The sequence below is a fragment of the Cyprinodon tularosa genome, unplaced genomic scaffold (assembly GCF_016077235.1).
Source record: "Cyprinodon tularosa strain WSP-4 unplaced genomic scaffold, ASM1607723v1 ctg748, whole genome shotgun sequence".
Taxonomy (NCBI): domain Eukaryota; kingdom Metazoa; phylum Chordata; class Actinopteri; order Cyprinodontiformes; family Cyprinodontidae; genus Cyprinodon; species Cyprinodon tularosa.
This window is the reverse complement of record NW_024039505.1, coordinates 139,981-164,884: the sequence shown is the minus strand read 5'-3', so window position 1 is coordinate 164,884 and position 24,904 is coordinate 139,981. Positions and strand designations below refer to the sequence as shown.

At 37.7% G+C, this 24,904-nt stretch overlaps 1 protein-coding gene across 1 annotated transcript in view; it reads left to right on the top strand.

Moving 5' to 3' along the window:
- The window catches only part of LOC119773153 (polypeptide N-acetylgalactosaminyltransferase 10-like), a 90,739-nt gene extending 69,143 nt beyond the window's left edge, over positions 1-21,596 (top strand). Inside the window, exons 6-14 of the mRNA XM_038269992.1 lie at positions 1,015-1,198; positions 5,024-5,141; positions 11,395-11,502; positions 13,281-13,502; positions 15,882-15,998; positions 18,887-19,036; positions 19,367-19,592; positions 20,961-21,119; positions 21,253-21,596. Coding sequence (XP_038125920.1) covers positions 1,015-1,198; positions 5,024-5,141; positions 11,395-11,502; positions 13,281-13,502; positions 15,882-15,998; positions 18,887-19,036; positions 19,367-19,531 — 1,064 coding nt within the window. The 3' untranslated portion in view covers positions 19,532-19,592; positions 20,961-21,119; positions 21,253-21,596. The remainder of the gene's footprint in view (positions 1-1,014; positions 1,199-5,023; positions 5,142-11,394; positions 11,503-13,280; positions 13,503-15,881; positions 15,999-18,886; positions 19,037-19,366; positions 19,593-20,960; positions 21,120-21,252) is intronic.
- The last annotated feature ends 3,308 nt before the right edge of the window (positions 21,597-24,904 follow it).

Genomic DNA, 24,904 nt, shown 5'->3' with positions numbered 1-24,904 from the left:
TCTCTGCTTCTCAGCATGTTTCTGAGCCACTGAATAAAACTGAACTTTGGTCACTCCCCATTAAACTATCTACAATTCAAGTAATCAGATTAGAGACGTGATGTAGATTGTTATCAGTTTAGATATTCTAGACACTGCAGCTATTTTAATAGCATTTTAGTTATAAAAGTAAAAATTTGCATGGAAACTACTGATTTGCAGTTATAAAGATGCTATTTTATTATTAAATTATTTGGTCATTATTAGTCAGATTTTTTTCTTTTAAACATCTGAATGTAAAGTGAACATTTATTCTAATTTCCCCTGAATTAAATGTTACATAACTAAAATGGCCTATTGGATATAAATAGTTTAAATATGTTCAGTTCATCATGCTATTGGAATGCAGTTCTCGCTAATGTAATCGATCATTAAATGACAAACAGGGAATTATCTAACAAATCCCAGCTGATGGCAGCGAAATCAGTGACTTTGCATCAACGCTGCAATCTTAGCAACTACTTTGCTCTAACAGGAGAACAACAGAATAGAAGCAGGATTTACTTGAGCTCTGATCTGTTGCAGCTAGTTGGAGACAGAGAAGGAAAAAACACAGATTAACACAGAAGCACTTTTCCAAAATAACATTCAATGTTAAAGGAAAATTTAAAATCATAAATATGCTGCTATAACTCAAAGATAAATCATTCATATGAAACAATCATATTCATAAATGGCCCATAAGAGCAAGATCATTAAACATCACTTTATTTTGAGAATAAAGATTAGTTGATTTTATGCTATAGTCTATCATGGGCTTTTCTGCATGGAGTTTGGTCCATATGAGGAGCAGCTACTGAAACTGATTCTGCCTCCAATGATCAGCATCTTGGCCTCATGCTGAGCAATCGCTAACACAGTCTTCTTTTTCTAATCCCACTTCTTAATCATCTACGATGGAAGTAAAGCTACATGGAGCATGCTAATACCATAGCTTTGAAGACATGATTGAATATGTTCCTCTGTGCTTTTTAGACCGGATTGCACAGAACCGGAAGACCATTGTGTGTCCGATGATAGATGTCATCGACCATGACCACTTTGGGTACGACAAGCAGGCAGGAGACGCCATGCGTGGAGCGTTTGATTGGGAGATGTACTACAAACGGATCCCCATTCCTCCAGAGATGAAAAGAAAGGACCCTACTCAGACTTTTGAGTGAGTAAAATCCAAAATTAGTCATGAGAATGGATTTCAACTATCAACATCAAGGTTTCTCCTCCAGCCTTGAATTGAGAAAAACTTTCTGATTAGATTTCACTTCAATTGTTACCGTTTTGCAGTTGATTGTCTTGCTGAGTCTAGAAATGTGCTGCATGTTGGGGAAACTCTGCTGGCTCCATTTCTGCATTGTTCTGACATGAAACAAAACTCAACCCTTCAGTAAATAAACCTGTTGCCCTGACATCCACATAATGCAGGTGCTAGAGAGACCGCCCTGCTGGCCCAGCTGAGCAAGCAAACAAGCAACTATCATGACAGATTAAAGATGGAAAGTTATTTAGACAAGGCAGAGAACACTGTGAGGAGAAACCTGTTTGATTTCTTCAAAATTAGCCTAATTTTCTTCATCAAAAAATCCAGAAGATTCGCATGGTGGCTTCACCAATCGACTGGATCAAGGATTCCCTGACCAACAGATTCATTTGTAAAACTCCAAAGTCACGTGTCTAGACAGGCAGCATAGGAGCACCTCTAGCTCCCAGTACATGACAGACCCCCGTCATCAACAATCTGAAGTTATTGATGTATCGAAGATGGACCAGAAGCTGAGTACAGAGAGCTGGTCAACCGCTTTGTGGTTCACCAGCCTGATCATGTCTGATCCTGAAGGTGAACCACAGAAGGGAGATGATTATAGAAACATGAACCTGTCAAACAAAATGAGGAAGAAACCTCCAGTAGAACCAGGCTCAGTGTGAGCGGCCATCTGCTGAGGCCCACTGGGGTTCAAGGAGACAGAAGCAGACATAGAAAAAGAAGCATAGATACAAAAGGCAACTGTCAACCAGCTCCACAGGCGGCCCCGTCCAGGAAACACACAGCCAGGCAGACGAGCTCCGAGCCAGCTCCCATGTCAGAGGATGAAGAGAGCACATCCAGTTAGTCACAGTGAGAGAAACAGGACTACACTGGAAAACAGGCCAAGCTTCAACATCTAGAAACAAAGGTGTTGATGGCAGCAGCACAGCTGATATTTCTCTCCAGGATGGAGTCACAGCCAAACAGGAACAGACCAGATGAAGCTACTATGAGAAAAAGCAGAGAGAGCAGAACGTTAGAGATTGAACTAACAGATTCTGCAGAATAGGAGAATAGAGAGAAAATGATGCAGAATGATGAAATGGGGGTCCCTATGTCCTCCAGAAGTCTAAGCCTATAGCAGCATAACTATAGAGATAGATCAGGATAACCTGAGCCACTCTAACTAGAAGCTTTATCAAAAAGGAAAGTTTTAAGCCTAGCCTTTAAAGTAGACAGGGTGTCTGCCTCACGGACTAAAACTGGTAGTTGGTTCCACAGGAGAGGAGCCTGAGAACTAAAAGATCTGCCTCCCATTCTACTTTTAGAAATTCTAGGAACCACTAGTAAACCTGCAGATTGAGAGCGAAGTGCTCTGTTAGGAACATAAGGAACAATCAGATCTCTGATATCAGATGGAGCTTGGCCATTTAAGGCTTTATATGTGAGAAGGAGGATTTTAAATTCTATTCTGGATTTAACAGGAAGCCAATGAAGAGAAGCCAGGATAGGAGAGATATGATCTCTCTTTTTCATTTTCATCAGAACTCTGGCTGCAGCATTTTGGATCAGCTGAAGGCTTTTAACTACAGTTTGTGGACTTCCTGATAGTAAAGAATTACAATAGTCCAGCCTTGAAGTAACAAATGCATGGACTAGTTTCTCAGCATCACCCCTGGACAGGAGATTGCTCATTTCTGCAATATTCCTCAGCCTATTAAAAGCCTTTGGTACATATCCCTGTAACAGAGATAGATTAATCACATCTAAAATGGTGGAGGAGATCAAAGGGAATACCTCCTTAAATAACCTGGTTGGAACTGGATCTAACATCCAAGTTGAAGGCTTAGATGAAGACAATAGTTTTGCTAACTCTGAGAGTTCAACTGGATCAAAGCAGTCTAAACCCGGTTCAGATTTGATGGCTACCTCAGATGCTGCCCCACCTTCCAATCGCGGATAGAATTTCTTTAAAATGTATAACTGCACTATCTGATAATGATCTGCTAAAATTGAACCTTCTTTTGGGGGAGGAGAACTCTGTTAAAGTAATCTTGAAGGTTATTAGAAAGTGGTCAGAGAGGACAGGGTTGTGAGGAAATACTGTTTTTTCTTCACATTCTATGCCGTATGTCAGCACAAGATCCAAAGTATGAAGATGAGAATGCGTGGGACTATTCACATTTTGAACAAAGCCAATAGTGTCTAAGATAGCATTAAAGGCTGCTCTTAAGCTATCGCCTTCAATGTCAGCATGGATGTTAAAATCTCCCACTATGATGACCCTGTCAGTATTTAATACCAAATCAGAGAGGAACTCTGAAAACTCATCTAAAAATTCAGAGTAAGGACCTGGTGGACGATACAAAGTTACAAAAAGAAGAGGTTTTCTTGCCTTGAAATTTGGATCAGGGAAATTAAGGGTTAAATGTTCAAAGAGTTGTAGGTATTAACTGTTTTGGGAGTAATCAGTAAGTCAGACTGGAAGATTGTTGCTACTCCTCCTCCTCGCCCAGAACTTCTGGGTATGTGAAAATTTAAATAGCTTGAAGGAGTTGCCTCATTTATGCTCACATAATCCTCTTGCTGCAGCCAGGTTTCTGTAAGGCAAAACAAATCAATGTGATTATCACAAATCAACTCATTAACTAGCAGACTTTTAAAGGAAAGAGATCTTATGTTAAACAGACCACATTTAATCATATAAACTTTTTTCACCAATTGGAGTTATTTTGATTTTAATTAGATTATCATGATTTACTCCTTTGGGAATATTTGCGAATTTATTAGATTTTGGTCGTGGGCAAGACACTGTCTGGACAATATAAATATTGTCAGTGTGGGAATAATTGGGTGTTATATGTACTTCATATATTGTTGGATAAACATCCAAATTCAGGATGTTATGACCAATAAAAAAAATTGTGTCACAAGATTAGAGGGGGTCTTTAAATGTGATAATATATAGATCATTGTGATCAAAAAGGAAAACAAATGCTGTCTGGTCAACATGTGTGAACTTTGCCATCCGACTGAGGACAAAAAGAGCTGATAAGCTGAATAGGAGAGAACATGTTATGATGCCAATGTAACAACATGGTAAATAGCCTGGACTGATGTCTACAAAGCCTTTATTCATTAACTCATTCACACACAGATGGTGGTAAACTACACGGTAGCCATAGCTGCTCTGGGACACACTGAAAGGAGCCATACTGTCAAACACCATTGGATCCTCTGTGGGTCATGTGTTGTGTTCAAGGACACAAAGACTGAGACGGATGGGGCAGGGACTTAAACCAGAAACCCTTTAGTTACAGAATAAACTCCTACGTCACCATAATATTTCTAGCCTTTTTAGGCTGATCAAAGCCTATGACGGTGCTGCAGAAGAGAGTGGGAAAATATTCTCTCTTTTTCAATAAATTCAATTCAATTCAGTTTATTTATATAGCGCCAATTCACAGCACAAGTCATTTAAAGGCACTTTACAGTTCAACCAGATCATGCAAACATAATAGCAATATCTTTGTATAAACACAATAAACAATTATAAATATCTTAATTTTTTAATGGAATACACATACACTGTATTCCAAAACAATTTTAGGACTCAACATATGAAGTGATTTTTAATCTGAAACATCTGAAATTCCACAATCCTACTTTTCTTTTTTGGTTCCTAGTTACCTCTTACCTTCAGGTAAGAGGTAACTGTGTCTTTCTTATATTGTCTTCCAGGTCTCCAGTGATGGCTGGTGGGTTGTTTGCTGTGGACAGAAAATGGTTCTGGGAACTGGGAGGGTACGACACAGGACTGGAAATATGGGGAGGAGAACAGTATGAGATCTCATTCAAGGTAAAAAAAAAAAACAAATAGTTTTCCCCACAAACCTTTCAAAATAGTTTTCCTTCTCAGTTCTGCCTTCACATTTTCTCAGAGGAAGTAGAGATATAAACAGAACATTAACTTTCTTTTCCATAAAAGTTATTGGATCTAATTTCTGGTATGTTTGGGTTCTTTTTCAGTCTGGAAGAACATTCTGAGTCTGAACCTTAACTTAGTGGCTGTAGATTTACAGTATTGCTTCTGTTCGAACAAACTGCTTATATCAATCAGGCCTTTTTTATTTATTGTTGCCTATGGAAGTAAATCTGTGCCGCTGGAATATAAATTAAAAATGTCACTGAAATATAAATGTTGTATGTGTCATGATGGGTATCTGAATTAAGCCCAAAATGCAGAACACACACGGAAACTGGGTAAAAGTTCAACAGAGTTTATTTGCACAAGCACAAGGAATGAAACACTGGAACTGATTCAGGGCTGGTTCACTAAAGTCTTGACTGGGACTGGAGACTGTTGGTTAGCAGAGTTCATGGGAAGCTAAGCAACTAGCTTCAGGCTTAGCATGGCAGACCTTGATCTGAGCTTCCAGCTCACTGCAGAGAACAACAGGGAAAATCCACATAGGATTCTTCAGGGTGATTCCACATAGGAACCTTCAGGTTGGCTCACCAGCGCAGATTAGCTGGTTAAGCTTTCCTTGAGCTTCAGGCTTGAGACTGGTTTCCTGTGATGCAGCTCTCCCAGAGCTTCAGGCCAGAGATAGGGTTCCAGTGAGGCAGCTCTTCCTGAGCTTCAGACCAGAGACAGGTTTCCTGTGAGGCACAGACAAAGGAGAGATTAGAATCTGATCTCACACTAGAGATGACCAAGATTCAATCTGTAACAGAGGCTCAGGAAGCTAACCAACTAAGATCAACACTGCGGCATGGAAGCAAGGTCTGGCAGGAGCTTATAAAGAGGAGGTCTCCTGATGAGAGGATTAACAACAGGTGTGCAGGAAGACTCCAGCCCAAGGAGACCCACGGCGCACTCTGCTGGAGACAGAGGGTAATCTCCAGATCCCAGCAGTAACTCCAGTCCTAATGGAAAGAAACAAAGAACAAAAGAGGATCCTCGGCGCCCTCTGGTGGGCAAGCCTGAGGATCCTAACAGTATGTTTGTCACTATGTTTATACAGTTGAAATTGTATTTGTTATTTTCACTTCAAGCTAAAAATTAACATGACTATTTCACAGTTAATACATTTTCAATGCCTGTTTTTCAGTTTGACCTTTCAAAATTCTGCCTTTCAAAATTCAAACTCAATATTTTCAGCTACTGAGATTCAACTGGCTGAATTTCACTGTTAAATTCAGCGTCTGATCTCTGTTTTCCCGTGATCTCTGAGTGGTTTCTCTGCATGTGGCTCAGATTCGTAAAACCGATCATGACACCACCTGGATTCAACCCTTTTTGGGCTGGTCCCCTTGAATTGGGACATACCCTATTTATTGAATTTCATGCGCAAAGAAAAGCAATTCCACAGAAAAATGAAAGGAATAAACTCACTGATGCGTTAGCTTGCATGACCGCCGCCTCCTTGATGCTGGTTTTCCTTCGGTATGAGAGCCACAAACTTCCCGTCACGTGACTAAGAAACTGTAACGGGATCGGCTGGGTGTTGCTAATGCTAATTGCTAATGTCTGTGACCTGAAGTAACCTTTTTACATTAAATTTAGACGCTGAATTTAACAGTGAAATTCAGCCAGTTGAATCTCAGTAGCTGAAAATATTGATATTTTAACACAGAAAGAGTAAATACAAAATACAACATTTATATTTCAGTGACCAGCGGCGTAGGAAGCGGGGGGGACGGGGGGGACATGTCCCCCCCAATATAAAAGCCAGGTGGATATGTCCCCCCCAAAAATTGTACCGCAAAATATTAGATTTTGACATTTTTTAACTAGCGTGCTTTTATTTTGAAGGCGCAGCATAGCGTTACGTCACTGTACTCCCCCTCCCCTCTCTGAACTGCTGAGTGTTTGAGCACTCAGTCAGCATGGAGGGAAACAGCGACACAGAAATCAGAAACTTGTGAAAGAGGTAAAATAGTCTGTCGGGATGCTGCTATAAATATTGCCCATTTATAACGTTTTGTTTTTAGTTCATTTTCATATATAGAAACTGAATCTTTTTGGTTTAGTCATCTTAGTCTTGTACGGAAGAGGATTAGGGCCACTGGAAAAAAAAGTTAACTGATTTTTACATTTTTTTTTTAGTTTAACATGGGGAAAAAAGTCAGAATTCTGACTTTTCTCAGAATTCTGACTTTTTTCTTCTGACTTTTTTCTCAGAATTCTGACTTTAATCTCAGAATTCTGACTTTTTTCTTCTGACTTTTTTCTCAGAATTCTGACTTTAATCTCAGAATTCTGACTTTTTTCTCAGAAATCTGACAGATGATTAATATTTCTAATCAATTTACAGTGTTTTTTTTTTTTTTTTCGGGGGGTACTTATACAGATACATAAAAACAAGTAGGTCTAACTAAAAAATAACCAGAATATATGTTTAGAGTAAAGATTGACTAGTGTTTACACAAGCACACAATTTCAAATCTGCTGAGCTTGCTGTGCAAGAAAATGTAAAATATACGTATAAAGAAATATAACAGGAAGTACTGCTAAAACATAAACTAAATGTTAAATAATGTAGATATTGGTTTAAAAAATTCTTCAGATTTGGAAATTTGGAAGAATACATAATTTTGAAATTAATCAACAAATCTGGTAAAAAAAACAACAAAAAGAAATAAAAAATAAAAGTTGCACTTTTTTACTTGAGGAATTTGTTGAATAACTTCATAATTATGAGTTTAACTAGTTGGAGGTAATGCTACACTTCTCTGCTTCCTGTCCTGCTCATAAAAGGTAAACATTATAAACCCACCATCCATTTTCTACATTATTTGGAAAACACAACACAAATGTAATATAACAAAAGTATGTTTAAAAACAAACATGTTAGCATCAAGCCATAGCCATGTCTGTTTTAGAGACTAGCTCTCTTCTGCTCCTCCATTAATGAGGGGACCCCACGGACATGTAAAAAGTTGCCTAATTCCGTCATTTTCCACCAATGTGTCACTGGCCCCCTCAAACAACTCACATCTTTGTCAGTGAAGCTGAGTGCTCCACATCTCTTCCTTCATGGTGCCCATCTACATTAAGATCCAAAATTCTGAGATTAAAGTCAGAATTCTGAGAAAAAAAGTCAGAATTCTGACCTTTTTCCCGTATTAAACTGAAATGAAATTTAAAAATCACTTAACTTTTTTTTTTTTTTTATCAGTGGCCCTAATCCTCTTCCGTGGTCTTGGGATGATCACTCATCCAATATTTAACTGCTAACTTTCTGTAGACGTTTGCCACTCTAGCCAAAATGTTTTTTTTTTTATATATCTCGTTTCAGTACAATGCCACCACCAACTAAAAGGCTGAAACAGCAGTAGGACTTACTCAGATTTTTTTAAAAAGAGAAACGTCAGTGTGAGTTACAGTCACCTTACACAACTTGTGTTGAAATTAGCCCGATCTGGGCGTGCGTTTAACGAGGATTTTTTTATTTTTTGCGTGGTTTTGATTCGCCGAAATTGACAGATGTTATACCTGCCGCGCTCCTGATCGTTAGTTAAAACCACAGGGAGAATTAATTTTAATTCTTAGCAGCGGCGGTCGCATTGGTTGTGCAGCAGTCCACTGCACAACCACAAATTAACCAACTAATTAACTTCTGCACCTTTATTTCCTCAAATAAACTGCTGGCTCCTCTTTTTAGACGATAAACAGATTAACACAACATTGACAACTCTGTAGTTTTCTCTGTTCTGTAGTGCAAACTGGAATTAAAGGCGCCATTTCTACCAAAGGTCTGGACAGACTGGCCACCTGTCTAGGGTGTACCCCGCACCAGCACCTCCCGACCCCACTAAGGGACAGGGTGTACAGAAAATGGAAGGATGGATGGATTTCTACCAAAGGTTGATAATGCGTTTTTGAACCAGATGCTTCAAAGCGCCCTGTCCATAATTCTTCAACACACTGTCAGCTCCCTCTGTCAGTCAACCTATATAAATTAATTTTTGACCATTATTGCAAGTTTGAAAAAATAAAACATATCAAACTTTGCACTTCTGTGGCCTACTGAATTGTTTTTAATCAAACTGAAATATTTGATTTTCTAGTGTGATGCAGACACTAAATATGCTAAGGGTTGAAGCCCTTGAAAGACACCTCCCTTTGCTTAATAAAAGACTCCAATCATTTTGTTTGGTGATATGCTCACATCTTATGAACAAATGCATTATGTAAATTTTAAATGCATTATTTTTGCAAGACACATTTATAAAGGAATAAAGTAAAAGATTAAATAGCCTTTTTTTTAAGTAGCGTACTTAAGATATGTTTCTGTTGAATACGAATCTCAGATTTCCGACATGTGTCCCCCCCAATAGTAAACATATTCCTACGCCCTTGTCAGTGACATTTTTAATTTAAATCCCAGTGGCACAGATTTACTTCCATAGTTGCCTTAGATGAACTTATTTGCAGTCTATTAACCTACATCTTTGTCTCTACTTCCTGACATAGTTTAAATGCATGTAAACCTCATAGTCTGAATTAGTACTTTCAGTGAACTTTCATTTTTTTTCTGTTATGCATCCTTTGAAGCATGCACAAAAATAATCTTAGATTTTCGGGTCCAGAGAGCCACGCCCCCTTTTACTCGACCATACAAATAGTTTGGACCTTCCTAATCTAAACCTCTAATACTCTAATAATCTAATAATCCTTAAAGGAGGAAATTAGATTAGATTAATAAACTGAAAGGTTTGGAAATCATTAAATGGACTCAGGTTATAGTGATTGTTGGCTGTTATTTCACCAAGAAATGTGAAATATAGTTTAATAGTCACAAATACAAATTTGTGTTTTGAGTAAATAATTTAAATTTAACAATTAATTAACTTAGTTGAACCTAGTCTTCCTTCTAAGTAACCTGAGTGTAAAACATAAACCTTTTCTCCGCTGTGACAGTGATAAAGCTCAGTGTTGGACGATGTTTTTAACTCTGGTCTGAAGCTTTTCATCTTAGTGAAGTAATTAGTGAGATAATATCCTTCACCAAGGTTATTATTTCAGCCAGGATTACCGTGGTTAGAGATGATGCTATCACCACACGCCTTGCTCTGCCTCCTAGGTCTGCTCTATGGGCTCAGAAATTCAATTTGGTTTCCTCTTTATTAAGATCCCCATTAGCTGATAGAGCGCAGACAGCCAGTCTCCTGAGGTGAGGAGATTAACAAGCTCTCATGCTAATCCCTACAAGCAAACTGCTGCTCCCAAAGACAAACCAGACCCTGGAACACAATCATTTTGTTCACTGCTAGAGCTAATCTGCAGCTTCGCACTGGTGACACTGGTGTGGGAACAACAAATCTTTCCAGCACACACAGGCAGCTGATGTTTGATCACCCAAAGGCACGGCCTCACACGCATAGTGAGGCTAAAACATTTGAGAAATAAACAGATTTACACAGACTACCACTACTCTTCTACAGTTTGCCTCCCTGCAGACTGGCTACCATGTTTAATGATAATATATGCCATAACATCATTGGGGAATTTGTTGTTTTTTATGTTTTTTTCATGAGAACAAACTTTGCATGCCAATGTGACATGATGTTGGTTTCCACAGAAAAATAGCCAAAGATGTTGAAAAGATTTTAAACTCCTGACTGCGTTCTTTAGAAGCACGCCGCTGTCTCTCTCTAATCCTTCACTCTCTCTTTCAGACAAAAGATTCAGATTCACTGATAGATTCAAGTTTTCTCTGCCATCCTTTTTTGCTTTTTAAGGTTTATGTTGATCCTTTAAAAGCTGACTAGAGAGGGAGGGTTCTTCACTATAAAGAAGAATTACAGTTGGAAATTCTAATTTTATATCATATAATGAGAAGCAACATTGAATCAAAACAATTAATAAAATGACAACTTGTTAATTTTTAATGAGAACGTCTACTCCTTTGTAAATGATTAGTTTAGCTTTTCTTTAAGGTATCATTCCACCTTAATTCAAACACTGGGAACATTAGATCCTATTTTGTTGCCTTGCAGTTACGTTTTGTCAGCAGAGAAAATCACGGCTTTTAGATGTAGCTTCTGCATCTTTCCAGCTTTCTGAAGCTGCAGGCCAAACAGTGACATGTGATCTTCTGCAGGTGTGGATGTGTGGTGGTCGGATGGAGGACATTCCTTGCTCCAGGGTGGGGCATATCTACAGAAAATATGTTCCCTACAAGATTCCTGGAGGGATCAGCCTGGCAAAGGTGATGCTGCAATCTACCTGGTTTTATGATTAAATGTTTTTTCTGTTTTCTGAGAATGAAAATGAACATTAAGGAAGTTTAACTGTTGTACTGTGAAGCTTTAACTACATGTTTTAAATATTATGTTTTAAAAAGATCAGCTGACAGCTAATTGTCAGTTTTCTATCAGAGGCTTATGATATAAGCTCCATTCTCATCCACAGCGGTCATCACACCAACGCTCATTATACCCAGATTAGCCCTGATGGTTTATTCTGGATTGTTTGATGGTGAAAAACTCAGTCTTAGTCTAATCTATAAATAACAGTTTATCGATCTTCAGAGATCCGGGGGATAGAGCTGACGTCTCTGTTAGACACTGGCTGTTGAACAATGAAGTGTTTTTAAGACAATAGTGCTGATATATATTCAGGTAAACCTGCGAGTTATTAGTAACATCAGGAGACATGGAGAAAATCACTCAGGTCTTTCATGTTTGCTTCATTTGCATAAATAATAACTATTCAGATAAAACATAATATTCACTAGTTTATCTTTAATAGCCACACCTCAGACTTTTTCCACTCAATTGATAACAGATGAAGTATTCAGCATATTTTATTAATTAACATTAATTAATTTCCTTGACTTCAGCATAATAATAATAATTCTGAAACACATTTCTTTAGTTTTTGTTCCATCAGAAACACAATTTGATGTAAAACTTTTATTTCTGTTTTTCTCTCCTATGAATGTCATTCTCAGATGTAAATCCAAAGGAATCGTGCTAAAGGTGCAACGGTCCTACTGTTGAACACATATGAGTAAATATTGGAGTCACTGAAAAAAAAATGGAGGGGAGATTTAAGTTAACAAAATTTCAGAGGAATTGTGGTAAAACATTATTTAATCTATTTTATTATTGTCTGTGATGTTCAGTAGTCCAGTTTATAACAGCCTCTACTGGACAAAACAAATGATCTGTAATATGAATAAACAGAACAACCAATTAACTAGATCCTTCCAGCTTTTGTACATAAATAATTATTTTATACAAGAAACTGATTTTTGATCATTTATCACAAATATGTAATAGAAACAATGTGAACATCTATTATGCAAAAAGATTCTTTATTTTTGATGAAGGCTTTTTGATGAGAGGTAAAAATACCTTAAAGAAAGGAGAATAAATCCAAAGTCCTTCTATTGGCCACTTCCAGTTACAATAACAATATCATGTAATTGTGTGTGATAGAAGTAAAAGGTCAGCCTGTTGGAAAACTGTTTATACTTTTATTATGGGAAAATATGTAAACCTTTTAATAAACAGCCCTCAGTTAAAATATAGATGCAGAATAGCTCATGGCTTTGAGCTGATCTGAGATGTAGCACCATTGATGAAGCGTTAAGCTTCCCACGGCCATCAGGATGCAGCTCAGGGTTTAACGCTTCTGCTCCGGTCTAACCTCCAGACTTTAACATGTTTTAACTGAACAATGAAGGCTTTGAATTTATTCTGCTGGATCAGAGTTTCACAGAGAAATAACTGTTTGTTCTGCAGAAAACCTCATTTCACAGAGCAGTAAAAAATTTTTATATAAAAGGCAGACTTGGAGATAAATTTTGTAGATTCCACTGATTTCATGAGACTCAGAAGAGTAAAACCTGCCAACTGAATGTTAGTTAATTAATTAACTTTTTTCTTTTTGTAATCTGAAGTCAGATTTTTTTTGTAGTGTTACTGAATATAAATTTTTTGACATAGCTAAAACTTCAGGAGGCTCTTTAATTGTTTACAGAATCTGAAAAGGGTGGCAGAGGTGTGGATGGATGAGTATGCTGAATACGTCTACCAGCATCGGCCTGAGTACCGACACCTTTCAGCAGGAGACATGACGGCGCAGAAGGAGCTGCGAAGTCAACTGGGCTGCAAAAACTTCAGATGGTTCATGAGCGAGGTGGCCTGGGATCTGCCCAGACATTACCCACCAGTGGAGCCCCCTGCTGCTGCCTGGGGGGAGGTAAGAGCTGCACTGGTTCAACTGGGAGAAACTGGTTTTTAAGCTACATCAGAGCAAAACGTCCATAGCCAGTTAGTGCAATGAATTAAAAAGTAATTAAGTTAATGACACAAATCTTAAATGATGGAATATATATAATTTCTGAAATGCTAAAAAAAAACATAAATATATATAAGAATAAAAAAACTGGAGGGAGAGATCTGCTGTATATATAGATATATAGCTTCCAGAGTAGCACCTTCTGTTTCCCCGGCTACACTACTTCAACCCTCAGCAGTTAGCCTATAGCAGACATCCCCAGTTCTAAAAACTGATTTATCCTCCAGATTATCATCCAGCTCTGTCTTCTGGTGATCTTTCACTAGTTTCCACAGCTTCTATGTGAGCTCAGAATGCTGCATCCCCTTCCCTCTGTGGTCTGGATGATCTGTTCACCTATTTTGGACATTTGGACCAAAACACTTATGTACCAAGCGCAGGAGAAAGAAGCTTCACCGTTAGAAGTAAAACTTCAACTCAATGACTGAACAAATCGCTGTGCTTCATAATGAAAGGACATTTGCCGGTTGTGGATGATCACATGAGAATCTCTGATTACAGAGCACTGCTGATTGACCGCTGCAAGTCTAGCTAATAAAATAACAAAACAAGCTTTAAAAAAAGTGAAAATGCAAACAGGACTAAAGGTTTAACAAAGTTACTCAACCATCACAGAGCCTAAAGCCAATACACCTCATTTCACTCCTCTGATTCTCAGCTGTCTGTGAGTGGCACATTAGGTGGGTATTAAAGAGGATTTTTCTCAGAAATTAAGTGTCCAAATTCATCTAAAGTGACTAAATTCATGGATGGCATTCTTGCACCATGCCCCCTCCCCCCAAAAATTATTAAAATCCATGAACTCTGGCTGTATGCTTTGGCTACTGCCGAAAGGGGATTGGCTACTTGTATGTCAATCAAACATTTTGTGTACGTGCCGCCATCGCATTTTTACGTAGGCTCCAAGAGTAACTCACTACTTTTTTCAGTTATTTGTTGACTCTTTTGTTTAACTTGAGCATCAACGGCAGAAAGGAACCCTGGCAAACCAGACATATTTGTGGAAGCTAGTCTAATTTTCTGATTGTAAAGAACAAATTTTACGGATCAATTTTAAGAATATGCTGGATTACTTTTTATCCGTAGACCCTTACGAGCAAATGGATTATAAACACTCTAAGATTGGTGATATGACCTCAAATCAATGTCATAATAAATTTTGCCTTTTTACCTTGAGAAAAAATAAATGCATAATAAATGCTCCGGCTTTTAGCAATAAAGGCATGTGCAGGAAATGCAACTGATCTATTTATAATTTATGTATTCAATAAATCACATTACATATTAATTTCAATTAAATATTAAAGTCTTGCACCCATTCAGGTTTAAACATTCAATAATGGCTCATTGAACAGGAGAAAAACCTTTTTTTCCCAAAGCTAATGGAGCTTTTTGCACATTTTTGACCTCCACAGCGTGGCTGTGCTGCAGGTGGAGGAGGTTGGATGTGTTACTCTGGGTCTTTGGGTGCCTCCTGGCACTTTGAGGCCTCTCTGGGTTAAATACTAAACTACAGGCGAAGCCGTTTCCAGCATACAGAGCTTTTGCGAAGGAGGGGGCCTATGATGCCGCATGCGCACAATTCAAAAATACACAAACATTCGTTAGAAATATCTTCCAGCACAGAATCATCATGGCTTTAATGTTCTTCCATACAAATCATCAACATCTGCCTCCTTTACAGAGGAAGATGTTCAATGGCAGCAGAGTAGATATAAAGTTGGCAAAGCCATGGTACAGGATTGCATCGCTGCTAATGGGTTTAAACGCGTTGCCACAGCACGCCCTGCCAGATAGTTTTCCATAAAAATTGCAATTTGCTTCATTTTGGCCTAAACCCTGGAGAACATCAACAATCTTCCGTCTGCCAAATAAACCACGCCCCTCAGAACTGAACCACCTGTTGCACTAACACCAATAGTGAGCAAAAGTTATGAAAAGCAGATTTTGTGTAATTTTTCCCAGAGTGTCAGAAAGAAGAAAGATATTTTCATACCTGCTCCAGATTAATGATGTACTGGTACCTGGATGGTGTCTTGGTTGAATTCATGGTGACATATCAGAGATGACATTTGTTTAAATAATCTGTAACTGACTTCTAACCCCCAAGCGTTGGTTCCCACCATCGGCATTGAGGGGGACACACGGTATTCAAAGAAACATCTGCCTCCTCATGTGAAATGCGTTAAAAAATCAAAGCTGAACAAGGAGAACTTATACTGTATGATAAAATCACTCAGTGCAAAGAATTGTTGAATTTGTGTATCTATATGTCTTTAGATAAGAAATGTTGGAAGCGGGATGTGCATGGAGATTAAACACTTTGTCTCTGGAAGCCCGATCCGCCTGGAGAACTGTGTGAAAAGTCGAGGAGAAGTCAGCTGGAGCCATGGACAGGTACCTGTCAGTTTTTGTAATCAATTGCATGCGTATGTTTTTACCTCATTCACCTGTGATTGGGCAATAATCTAGCCCCTCCCACTTCTCACTTCCTCTTGGACTCCAAACTGGGCTTGCAGACTTTGAACCTGCTGATTATAACCCTATTTTAGATTTATCTTTAAGTCCTCATGTTTGGGCTAACAGAATCCACTTTTAATCGTCTCCTTCCCAGAGCCACACCCTTTTTTTCAACAAATGTGTCGTAGTTTAACAGACCTCTCTGCAGCTTCTCTACTGTTACCCACTTTACTCCATCCAGACAGTGTCTTGCCCACAACCTAAATCTAATTAATTAGCAAAGATTCCCAAAGGAGTAAACCATGATAATATAATTAAAATTAAAATAGCTGCAATTGGGGAAAAAGTTTAAACAATTAAATGCGGTCTGTTTAACATAAGATCTCTTTCCTCTAAAAGTCTACTAGTTAATGACTTGATTTGTGATAATCACGTTGACTTGTTTTGCCTTACAGAAACCTGGCTGCAGCAAGAGGATTATTTGAACATAAATGAGGCAACTCCTTCAAGCTATTTAAATTTTCACATCCCCAGAAGTTCTGGGCGAGGAGGAGGAGTAGCAACAATCTTCGAGTCTGACTTACTGATTACTCCCAAAACAATTAATACCTACAACTCTTTGAACATTTAACCATTAATTTCCCTGATCCAAATTTCAAAGCAGGAAAACCTCTTCTTTTTGTAACTTTGTATCGTCCACCAGGTCCTTACTCTGAATGTTTAGATGAGTTTTCAGAGTTCCTTTCTGAATTGGTATTAAATACTGACAGGGTCATCATAGTGGGAGATTTTAACATCCATGCTGACATTGAAGGCGATAGCTTAAGAGCAGCCTTTAATGCTATCTTAGACACTATTGGCTTTGTTCAAAATGTGAATAGTCCCACACATTCTCATCTTCATACTTTGGATCTTGTGCTGACATACGGCATAGAATGTGAAGAAATAACAGTATTTCCTCACAACCCTGTCCTCTCTGACCACTTTCTAATAACCTTCAGGATTACTTTAAAAAGAAGGTTCCCCAAAAGACGGTTCTGTTTCTCTCTCCTCTGTGTCGCTGAGCAGTGCTGCAGAGTGCAAAAGCATAGCTTATTCCCCTTCACAGGTTGATGATTTTGTTGATGGGGTTGCTAGTTCTCTGCGTATTGCCTTAGACAATGCAGCTCCTTTGAAAATGAAAACCGTTAAAAATAGAAAGCTTGCTCCTTGGTTTAATGCAGAGCTGCGTACTTTGAAGCAAAATGCTAGGAAACTGAAGAGAAAATATCGCTCCACAGGCCTGCGGGAGTCCTTCCTAGTCTGGAAAAATAGTTTACTGCTGTATAAGAGGACCCTTTGTAAAGCAAGACCAGCATACTTCACCTCATTAATAGAGGAGAATAAGAATAATCCTAGATTTATTTTTAATACAGTTGCCAAAGTCACCCAGAGCCATAGCTCTGTTGAACCGTCCATTCCACCTGCTCTTAGCAGCAATGATTTTATGGGATTCTTTATAAGTAAGATCGATCTTATTAAAAATAAGATAATTAGCACTCCTCTATCCGCGATTGGTTTGTCTGATTCCCTGCAGGATGGTGTTTGTAGACCAGACGTAGCTTCTTCCCATAACAAACCAGATTCTTTCTCAAGGTTTATTCATAACATGTTACTGTTTAACCAAAGTGTCTGTAATTTGTTTTGACTCTGAATACTTTTCCATTGTTGTAACTAAGGAGGAACGAACGCTGCTCATGCAGAACAGGGCAGAATGCTGCCATAAAGGCTGTATGATGACTGTTCTCTCTTTGCAAAGATATTAATAAATGTGCCGACTGAGTGAAATCCATCGATCTCTGTTTATTTAACTAGGATGAATAGTTGAGTACTTTTTTCCCACTACAACCTGCATTAAACAGGTACAGTTAATAAGAAGAGACTAGGTTCCTTTGTAAATGAAGTAAAACAAATTCACTTATGATCCCAAACAGAAAAACAAAAAAATCCAATTTGATCTGATCATATGTGGTTATGTCCCTTACAGCTCATTGAATAATTATTCAGTTCCATTCAGTTTATTTCTATAGAGCCAATTCACAGCACATCTCATCTAAAAGCACTTTACAGAGACAAAAAGAATGGGGAGGGTCAGACCCCTGGTTCATTTTGGTGGGACCTGCATAGCGATTTAGACGTTGTGGCAAAGTAAAACACATTGACTTTGGGGAAAGTATAAAGTAAAATCTTTGAGTAAACCAGCCAGGTTTGGAAACACAGTGGATATAGCAAAATGGGAAACAATCAGTAAAACACTTTAATTAACAGTGTTTTAGACCCATGGTAAGCGCTCACGATTACAGAAAGATAAAGTGAAATAACCATCGACATCGAGCTTCAAAATAAAATACGGAAAAACAAGGATGCTAAGGCTATATGATGGACAATATGAAAAATGCAGTGCTTAGCTCCCCTCTTTATGAAATAAAAAAAACACTTTGGCAAACTTTACAAAAAGCCGTGTGAAAATCCATTTTACTGACCTAACCCAGTTCAAAATACGAAAGTCTTTGTTTTAGATGCCTTTTATTTTCTTCAACTGTAGTTTCCATCACATATTTGTACATTTTGAAACATTTTACTTACTAGGTGCTTAGTTATTTTGACTGACGGCCCCCGTAAAGGATTGGAACATTTGCTCACCTTATGCATAGTAGGGAGCCTCTCTACATGAAATACATCTCATTTTATCCTGGACATCTATGGACCATTTAGGTCATTTTGACAGAATTTCAAGGAGAAAAGCGTAATTGTTTCAGATTAAGTTATTCTTTTGTTTTCTGCAGGTGTTGACGTTTGGTTGGAGAGAAGACATCCGTGTGGGTGAGCCCAATCATACCAGGAAGGTCTGCTTTGACGCCGTGTCCCACAGCAGCCCAGTTACTCTATACGACTGTCATGGGATGAAAGGGAATCAGCTTTGGCGTTATAGAAAGGTACAGAGTCCTAAGTCCTTAGAAAAGGACTTTGTTTTGGTAGTGAGTGCTACAGATAACCATGGAAATGTAAAATAAGAAAATGAAAGCTGGATAGAAATGTTATGAGAACAGAAAAAATAACGGAAGTTTTTACAAAGGGTGATTATTATGGCAAAAAAAAAATAAAAAGAACAAAAAGGATTGTCTTAAAATCCAACTTTACTGCTTTGACCTTGGCTGAGTCAACCTTTGTTTGAAGAGTTAAAGTGATTAATTAAAAACTGGGGAAGAATTAGGAGCAGAAACAGTAAAGATCCTCTAATAGCGTGGCTGTTTTATGTCCTCCAGGACAAGAGTCTGTACCATCCAGTCAGTAACAGCTGCATCGACAGCAGAACCAGTGAACGTCGAGTCTTCATGAACATGTGTGACCCAACGGCTTTGAGTCAGCAGTGGCTGTTTGAGCGAACCAATGCTACTGTGCTGGAGCACTTCAACCGGGGCACCGACTGAGGGTCATGGAGCAGTGAGATGTGGCATCTTCTAAGGAAAGGATCACCAACAATGATCCCTAGTGAGTGACAAAAGAATTTTAAAAAATTTACTCAGAAATCCTATTTGGACATCTCAGGGTTTGTGGGAAAGTTTATCAATTTATATTGATGTCTTTGTAAACTTTGAGCATTTTTAACTCAAGTCAAATTCATTGCTTGGATGCATGAACTACTTTAAAGCATTTGTTTGGCATTACGTTTATTTTAAATCCTGCTTTAGTCTTTAACTTGTCTGGGAGTAAAGCAAACTAAAAGGTGTTTTCAGCACTTTCCCCTTTTCTAATTCAGCAAGAATATGCATGGGGGGGGGGCAGAAAAAGAAAATTAGAAGTTAAAATGTTAACTAAGTCTGAACACGGGATACACACCTAAAGGACAAAAGAGTCACAGTTTAATAAATAAAAAAGGCCAATAACCTTTAAATAAAATTGGAAATGATTCCAGTAGATGAACTGGATCTAAGATTTTCTAAATATTTACAACACAAGCAAAATTTGGAAACGCTAACATGTCTAGTAAGTCAGTTCTATTGTTCAGTTTTATGCATTGTCACTGTAAATTAGAAGTCTCGGAGAAAATCAAATAAGTTTTTTACATCAAGATTTTTTCATCAAATTTTTCACAATTACAAAAATAAGTTACACCTTTTAAAATTGTTCAGTAAAAGTCCAGGAGATCATAAAAATGCTGACATTCTCGGTTTTGCTCCAAATGATCCAAAACTGTTGTTTCAAAACAATTTTTTTTTTCAATTCCAACTTTGAAGTTTTGATGTTGTAGATTTTTTTCAGGTGTGTCTCAGAGCACCTGGAAGAGGCGTACGTGCTTTAGTAGAAAACAGAAAGAAAATAGACAGAAATATAAATCGAATGTTACGATGCAAAAATGTTTCTGCAACGTTTTTGGATAAATTGGACCAAAACTGAGAATATAAGCATTTTTTGATTTGTGAGGAATTGTGTACTTTTACCAGATTGGATTCAAAATTACTATCAGAAAAAAATAAAAGTAAATTGTTACTATATAAGTAAGCTGCTGGCCAGCTGTCTAGTCTAGCAGTTTTAGTTCTGCATAAAGACTGCATCCAACATTAGATTTGACTTCAATAATATAATGAATTTAGTTGATAATATGAATATTATTGTGATATTTTTCAATCAGTCCATATTATTGTCCAATAGGAACCAACAGAAGAGGATCTTTAATTGTTTCTCAGTTTACAGGCGTTTTTCTACCCTTTAGGATTTTAGGTTTTATGGTCAGACTTATTGTAAGATTATTATAAACACAGATCATAGTAAAAATTATTATTATCTCTAAGTAAAATAGTTATAAAAAGTTTGTTAATAAAAAGGAAAACCTGAGCTTTCCTTCTTCCCTGTTTCTAGGATAATGAAGTTGGGAGTCAGAAATGTGCTACTTCCCGATTATTTCCCGTGGTGCAGCAGAGATGCAGCGCCCCGGCTGACAGCGGCAGCCTTGTTCAGACCAAACACCTCCACACCCAGAATCCAATCATTCAGCTCAGGGTTGTGATGTGGAAGGAGGTAAAAGAGAGACACGCTTCCATGAACACAGCTTCTCTTCACTCAGTCAATCTTCTGAAATTCACTTGCCAAGAAATCCAGATAAAAACGGATTTAATAGAAAATGTCTGAAATGTATTCTGTTCTTCTCCAGGGTGGGAGGACCACAGTGAGATCTGTCTGACCTGCGGGAAACCTCAACAGCTGTCAGAGACTTTCAGAGACAGCAAACATTTGCTGAGAGGCGTTCCTTTCATTGCCAGAGGAGAACTGAAGCGCCTGGTGAACCGGAGGACTGATTTCTGCTTTTGCTTTCTTGTATTTTTCTATTGTTGGCATGTTTGTCATTCATCATGCTAGAACAGCTTTTAAAAGCAGAAACTAAAAGATCGATTCATTGCTGCCATTTTTTAAAGAAAAAACATCCTGTTTATATCATCTTTACAGAAGAAATTTATTTTGTTTTCTATGATGTAATAAAGAAACCAAAGTACTGAAGTTGAACTGACCGTGTTTGTTTGTGTCCAACAGTTTGCTTTTAGACAGCTTGGCAGAAAGGAGCAAATATCAGGTATAACATTGCAGAAATGGTTTAAAGTCGAATTAGCTTTTAGTTCCATTAGGTTATAATGTTCTGCAAAGATGTTTTTCAGGCAGCTAATTCCGACAGCTTCAGCTAATTAAACTGCAATGGGTCTATTTGACTGAACTTGGAGTTTTGTCTCTAAATATGATTTTTGTTTGTCTAGTAACTCACATTGGATTCATGTTTATTATCAATTAGTGCTACACAAAATATATATTTGATAAATCAAACAGCTAAATGTGTGGAAGGTTGTGATCAGGACCAGGCTGGACTATAATCCCAACATGTAACACGCAGCGTAAATGAAAGTTTGATGTTTTAAAGACACATATTTCAGCCAGTTGGGTTATTTTAGATAGATTAGGAGCCCATTGAATAAAAACTTAAATAAAGGCATTTGGACAGGGCAATTTTCACAGAAAAAAAAAATATCAAGAAGAACATCTTGCTTAAGGTTTCATTTAAAAATTATTAGTATTTGAAGAAAAGTGCTTATATTTAAAATCCCGCAAACACACAATCTACTGGACTTCACAGGAGTCATAAAGGTGAACCGATGGAGGCCCATGGATTTTAGAAACTGCTTAACATTTAAGCAACCGTGTTTGGAGATAAACATGTGGGCTGAAGGCAGGAGCTCTGCCAACTTTCCTTCTCTAAGGCATTAAGTCACTGCTGACCTTAAAAACTAAATTCAGTTTATGCCATGAAATATAAGCACATTCATCCAAATATATACTATACTGAAGGCAAAACATGTAATGATAAAATGCCGTAAAAGCAACATCTAAAATTTAATTATCGTGTCAAATCTTATGTTAAACTGACCAACAAAGAGAAACTATAGGAGCCGTAGCCTCAACATGAGGTCTCATGTAAAATAGTGGCTCTTCATAGATTCCTCTTTTTTTAAATCAGATTTGCTTGTTTCAAAATATTTAACAAACTAATTCTCAGACAAAGTTACCTTAAATATACAAACAAAACAATCCAATCCAGTCCGACCCAACAAAAAAAAAAAAAAATTGCCTCATAGCAGCAACTGAACAAAAAATCAGTCCTGCCTGATTTAGCTTGCAGTAGCATCGACACGCTGGTCCATAAGCAAAGCTCCACTGCTTGGAAAACCTCAAACTAACTCAAATCAGTTTTATTCATGATAAAGGATGATCGCAACCTCTGGGAAGAAATTGCTTCTCAATCGTATCAGATTGAAAGGAAAAGCTCTTTCATCCGTTTTCTGTCACACTTGATCCCTGCTGGGGTGGTGAGGGGTGCTGGTGTCTATGGGTGATGATTCTAGACTGTGGGAGGAAGCCAGAGTACCCGGAGAGAACCCACGCATGCTCAGGGAGAACATGCTAACTCCATGCAGAATACAGCAGGCAGGGAACCGGGAACTTTCTACCCACTGCGCCACTGAGCAGCTCCAACTGCATTCATACAAGCAAACTAAATATAATGTAAAGAACCATTTCTCACAAAACGTGGATAATTCCTCGAAATTCACTATTTTAGACACAATCATATTTTCTGTTTGCTACTTATTTCATTAATTGAAGCCTTTTAATTGTAAAAAAAAAAGAAAGAGAAAAAAAGTTTCACTGAGCTTCATAGAATAATAACGACTTACAATGTCATTATCGACTTTATTTAAAAACAAGGTCAATCAAATAGCTTCCCCAAAACAAAAAGCTAAATCCTAAAACAAATCAAATAACTAAATAAAGTTGGAATTGAATAGAATGAAACAGCTTTAAATAAGGAGACCAAATCATTGAAATGGATTCAGCATTAAGGCTGTTAACTTCAGGGTTTTAGACAATTAACAACTATGGGCTAAGAAACTATATAAAAAAGGTTTTTTTTTATTAATTTCATGCTTTCAGAAAAGCTGAATAGTGTCTCATGATGCAGAGAATAATCTTTCTATTACCTCCTTCCTCTGTTGGAGCTTTATGTTTTATATTTAAAAGTTTATTTTTAATTCTGCTAAACAGAAACTTTAAAGGTTTGGCCTGAAATACATTTAGAAGAGCAATTCCATTATTTAGGGAGGAGCTCCTGACAGAACCACAGCAATCCCAGTAATCAGGCGTCATTCAGATATTGCTGTTTGAGCTCTCAGCTCACTGCGATTCTCACTAAAAACAGATAAAACAGGTCAAATAAACTCATCCTCACAGCCAGCTAACATTTTCCCAAAAACAGGAAATCAGATACAAAGTTGTTTCCCCCCCGATGACTCACTCTGCCTTTTATATCGGCAGAGTGAGTTTTAAATTCAATACCTGAGAAGTTATTGGCTGTATAACAACAACAAACACAAACAGAGGTTCCTCTGCAAAACATGCTTCCTGCCCCAGATTTGAGGCTTTTATGCAATAAAAATAATGGATTTGACCAAAGTGCCCTCAGAGTCAGAAATCTTATATATAGGAGTCTTATCTTCTGAGATCAACAGTGTTGGATAGAAAACATCATCCAAGCTCTTGGTTCTCCAGTAAACTGCCCTAAAATAAAATGATTACCCAGGAGGTTTGATGTTTGTTTTTTTATGCATGAAAATCCCAGAGAGAAGAAATACTCCTTTAAAAGAAAGGAAACCATGTTTGTTTAAGGAAAAGCATCACTGGCATTTTAGCAAACTAATTATTACTCAAATGACCTGAGACACAAAAGAATAACCCAACACCTAAAGCGAAAGACGAGTTGATCATTAATTAGCATCTGACTTGGAATAAACTGACCGTAATGAAAATGAAAAAAGATTTTCTGCTTCGACCAATGAACAACTTTAGAAATTGAATTATCCTAAACTTTAATATGGAACATTAATAAAACCTTTATGAAGTGTTGGATTTATACTGATTAAAATATACATTTTTTCTTATATACAAATAAATAAATTATATTGTTGCGCCTGACATGTTTAATCTCTCTTCACTTGACAGTGAAGACATAGATATTTAACAAATGTTTTAAATATATCTTTAGTCCCAGTTGTGTGATGTGTTACAGTCTCAGCCTTATATAGAGATAACAGCCTGATCCTGAAGGTGGAGAAGACCAAGGAGATGATGGTGGACATCAGGAAGAACCGTCCTAACCACGCTCCACTGCTCAGCTGTAGAGGTGGTCATTCATCACAGACACCCTCACCTGGACTGGAAACACCACCTCACTGGTCCAAAGGGCCCAGAAGCGCTTGGACTTCCTG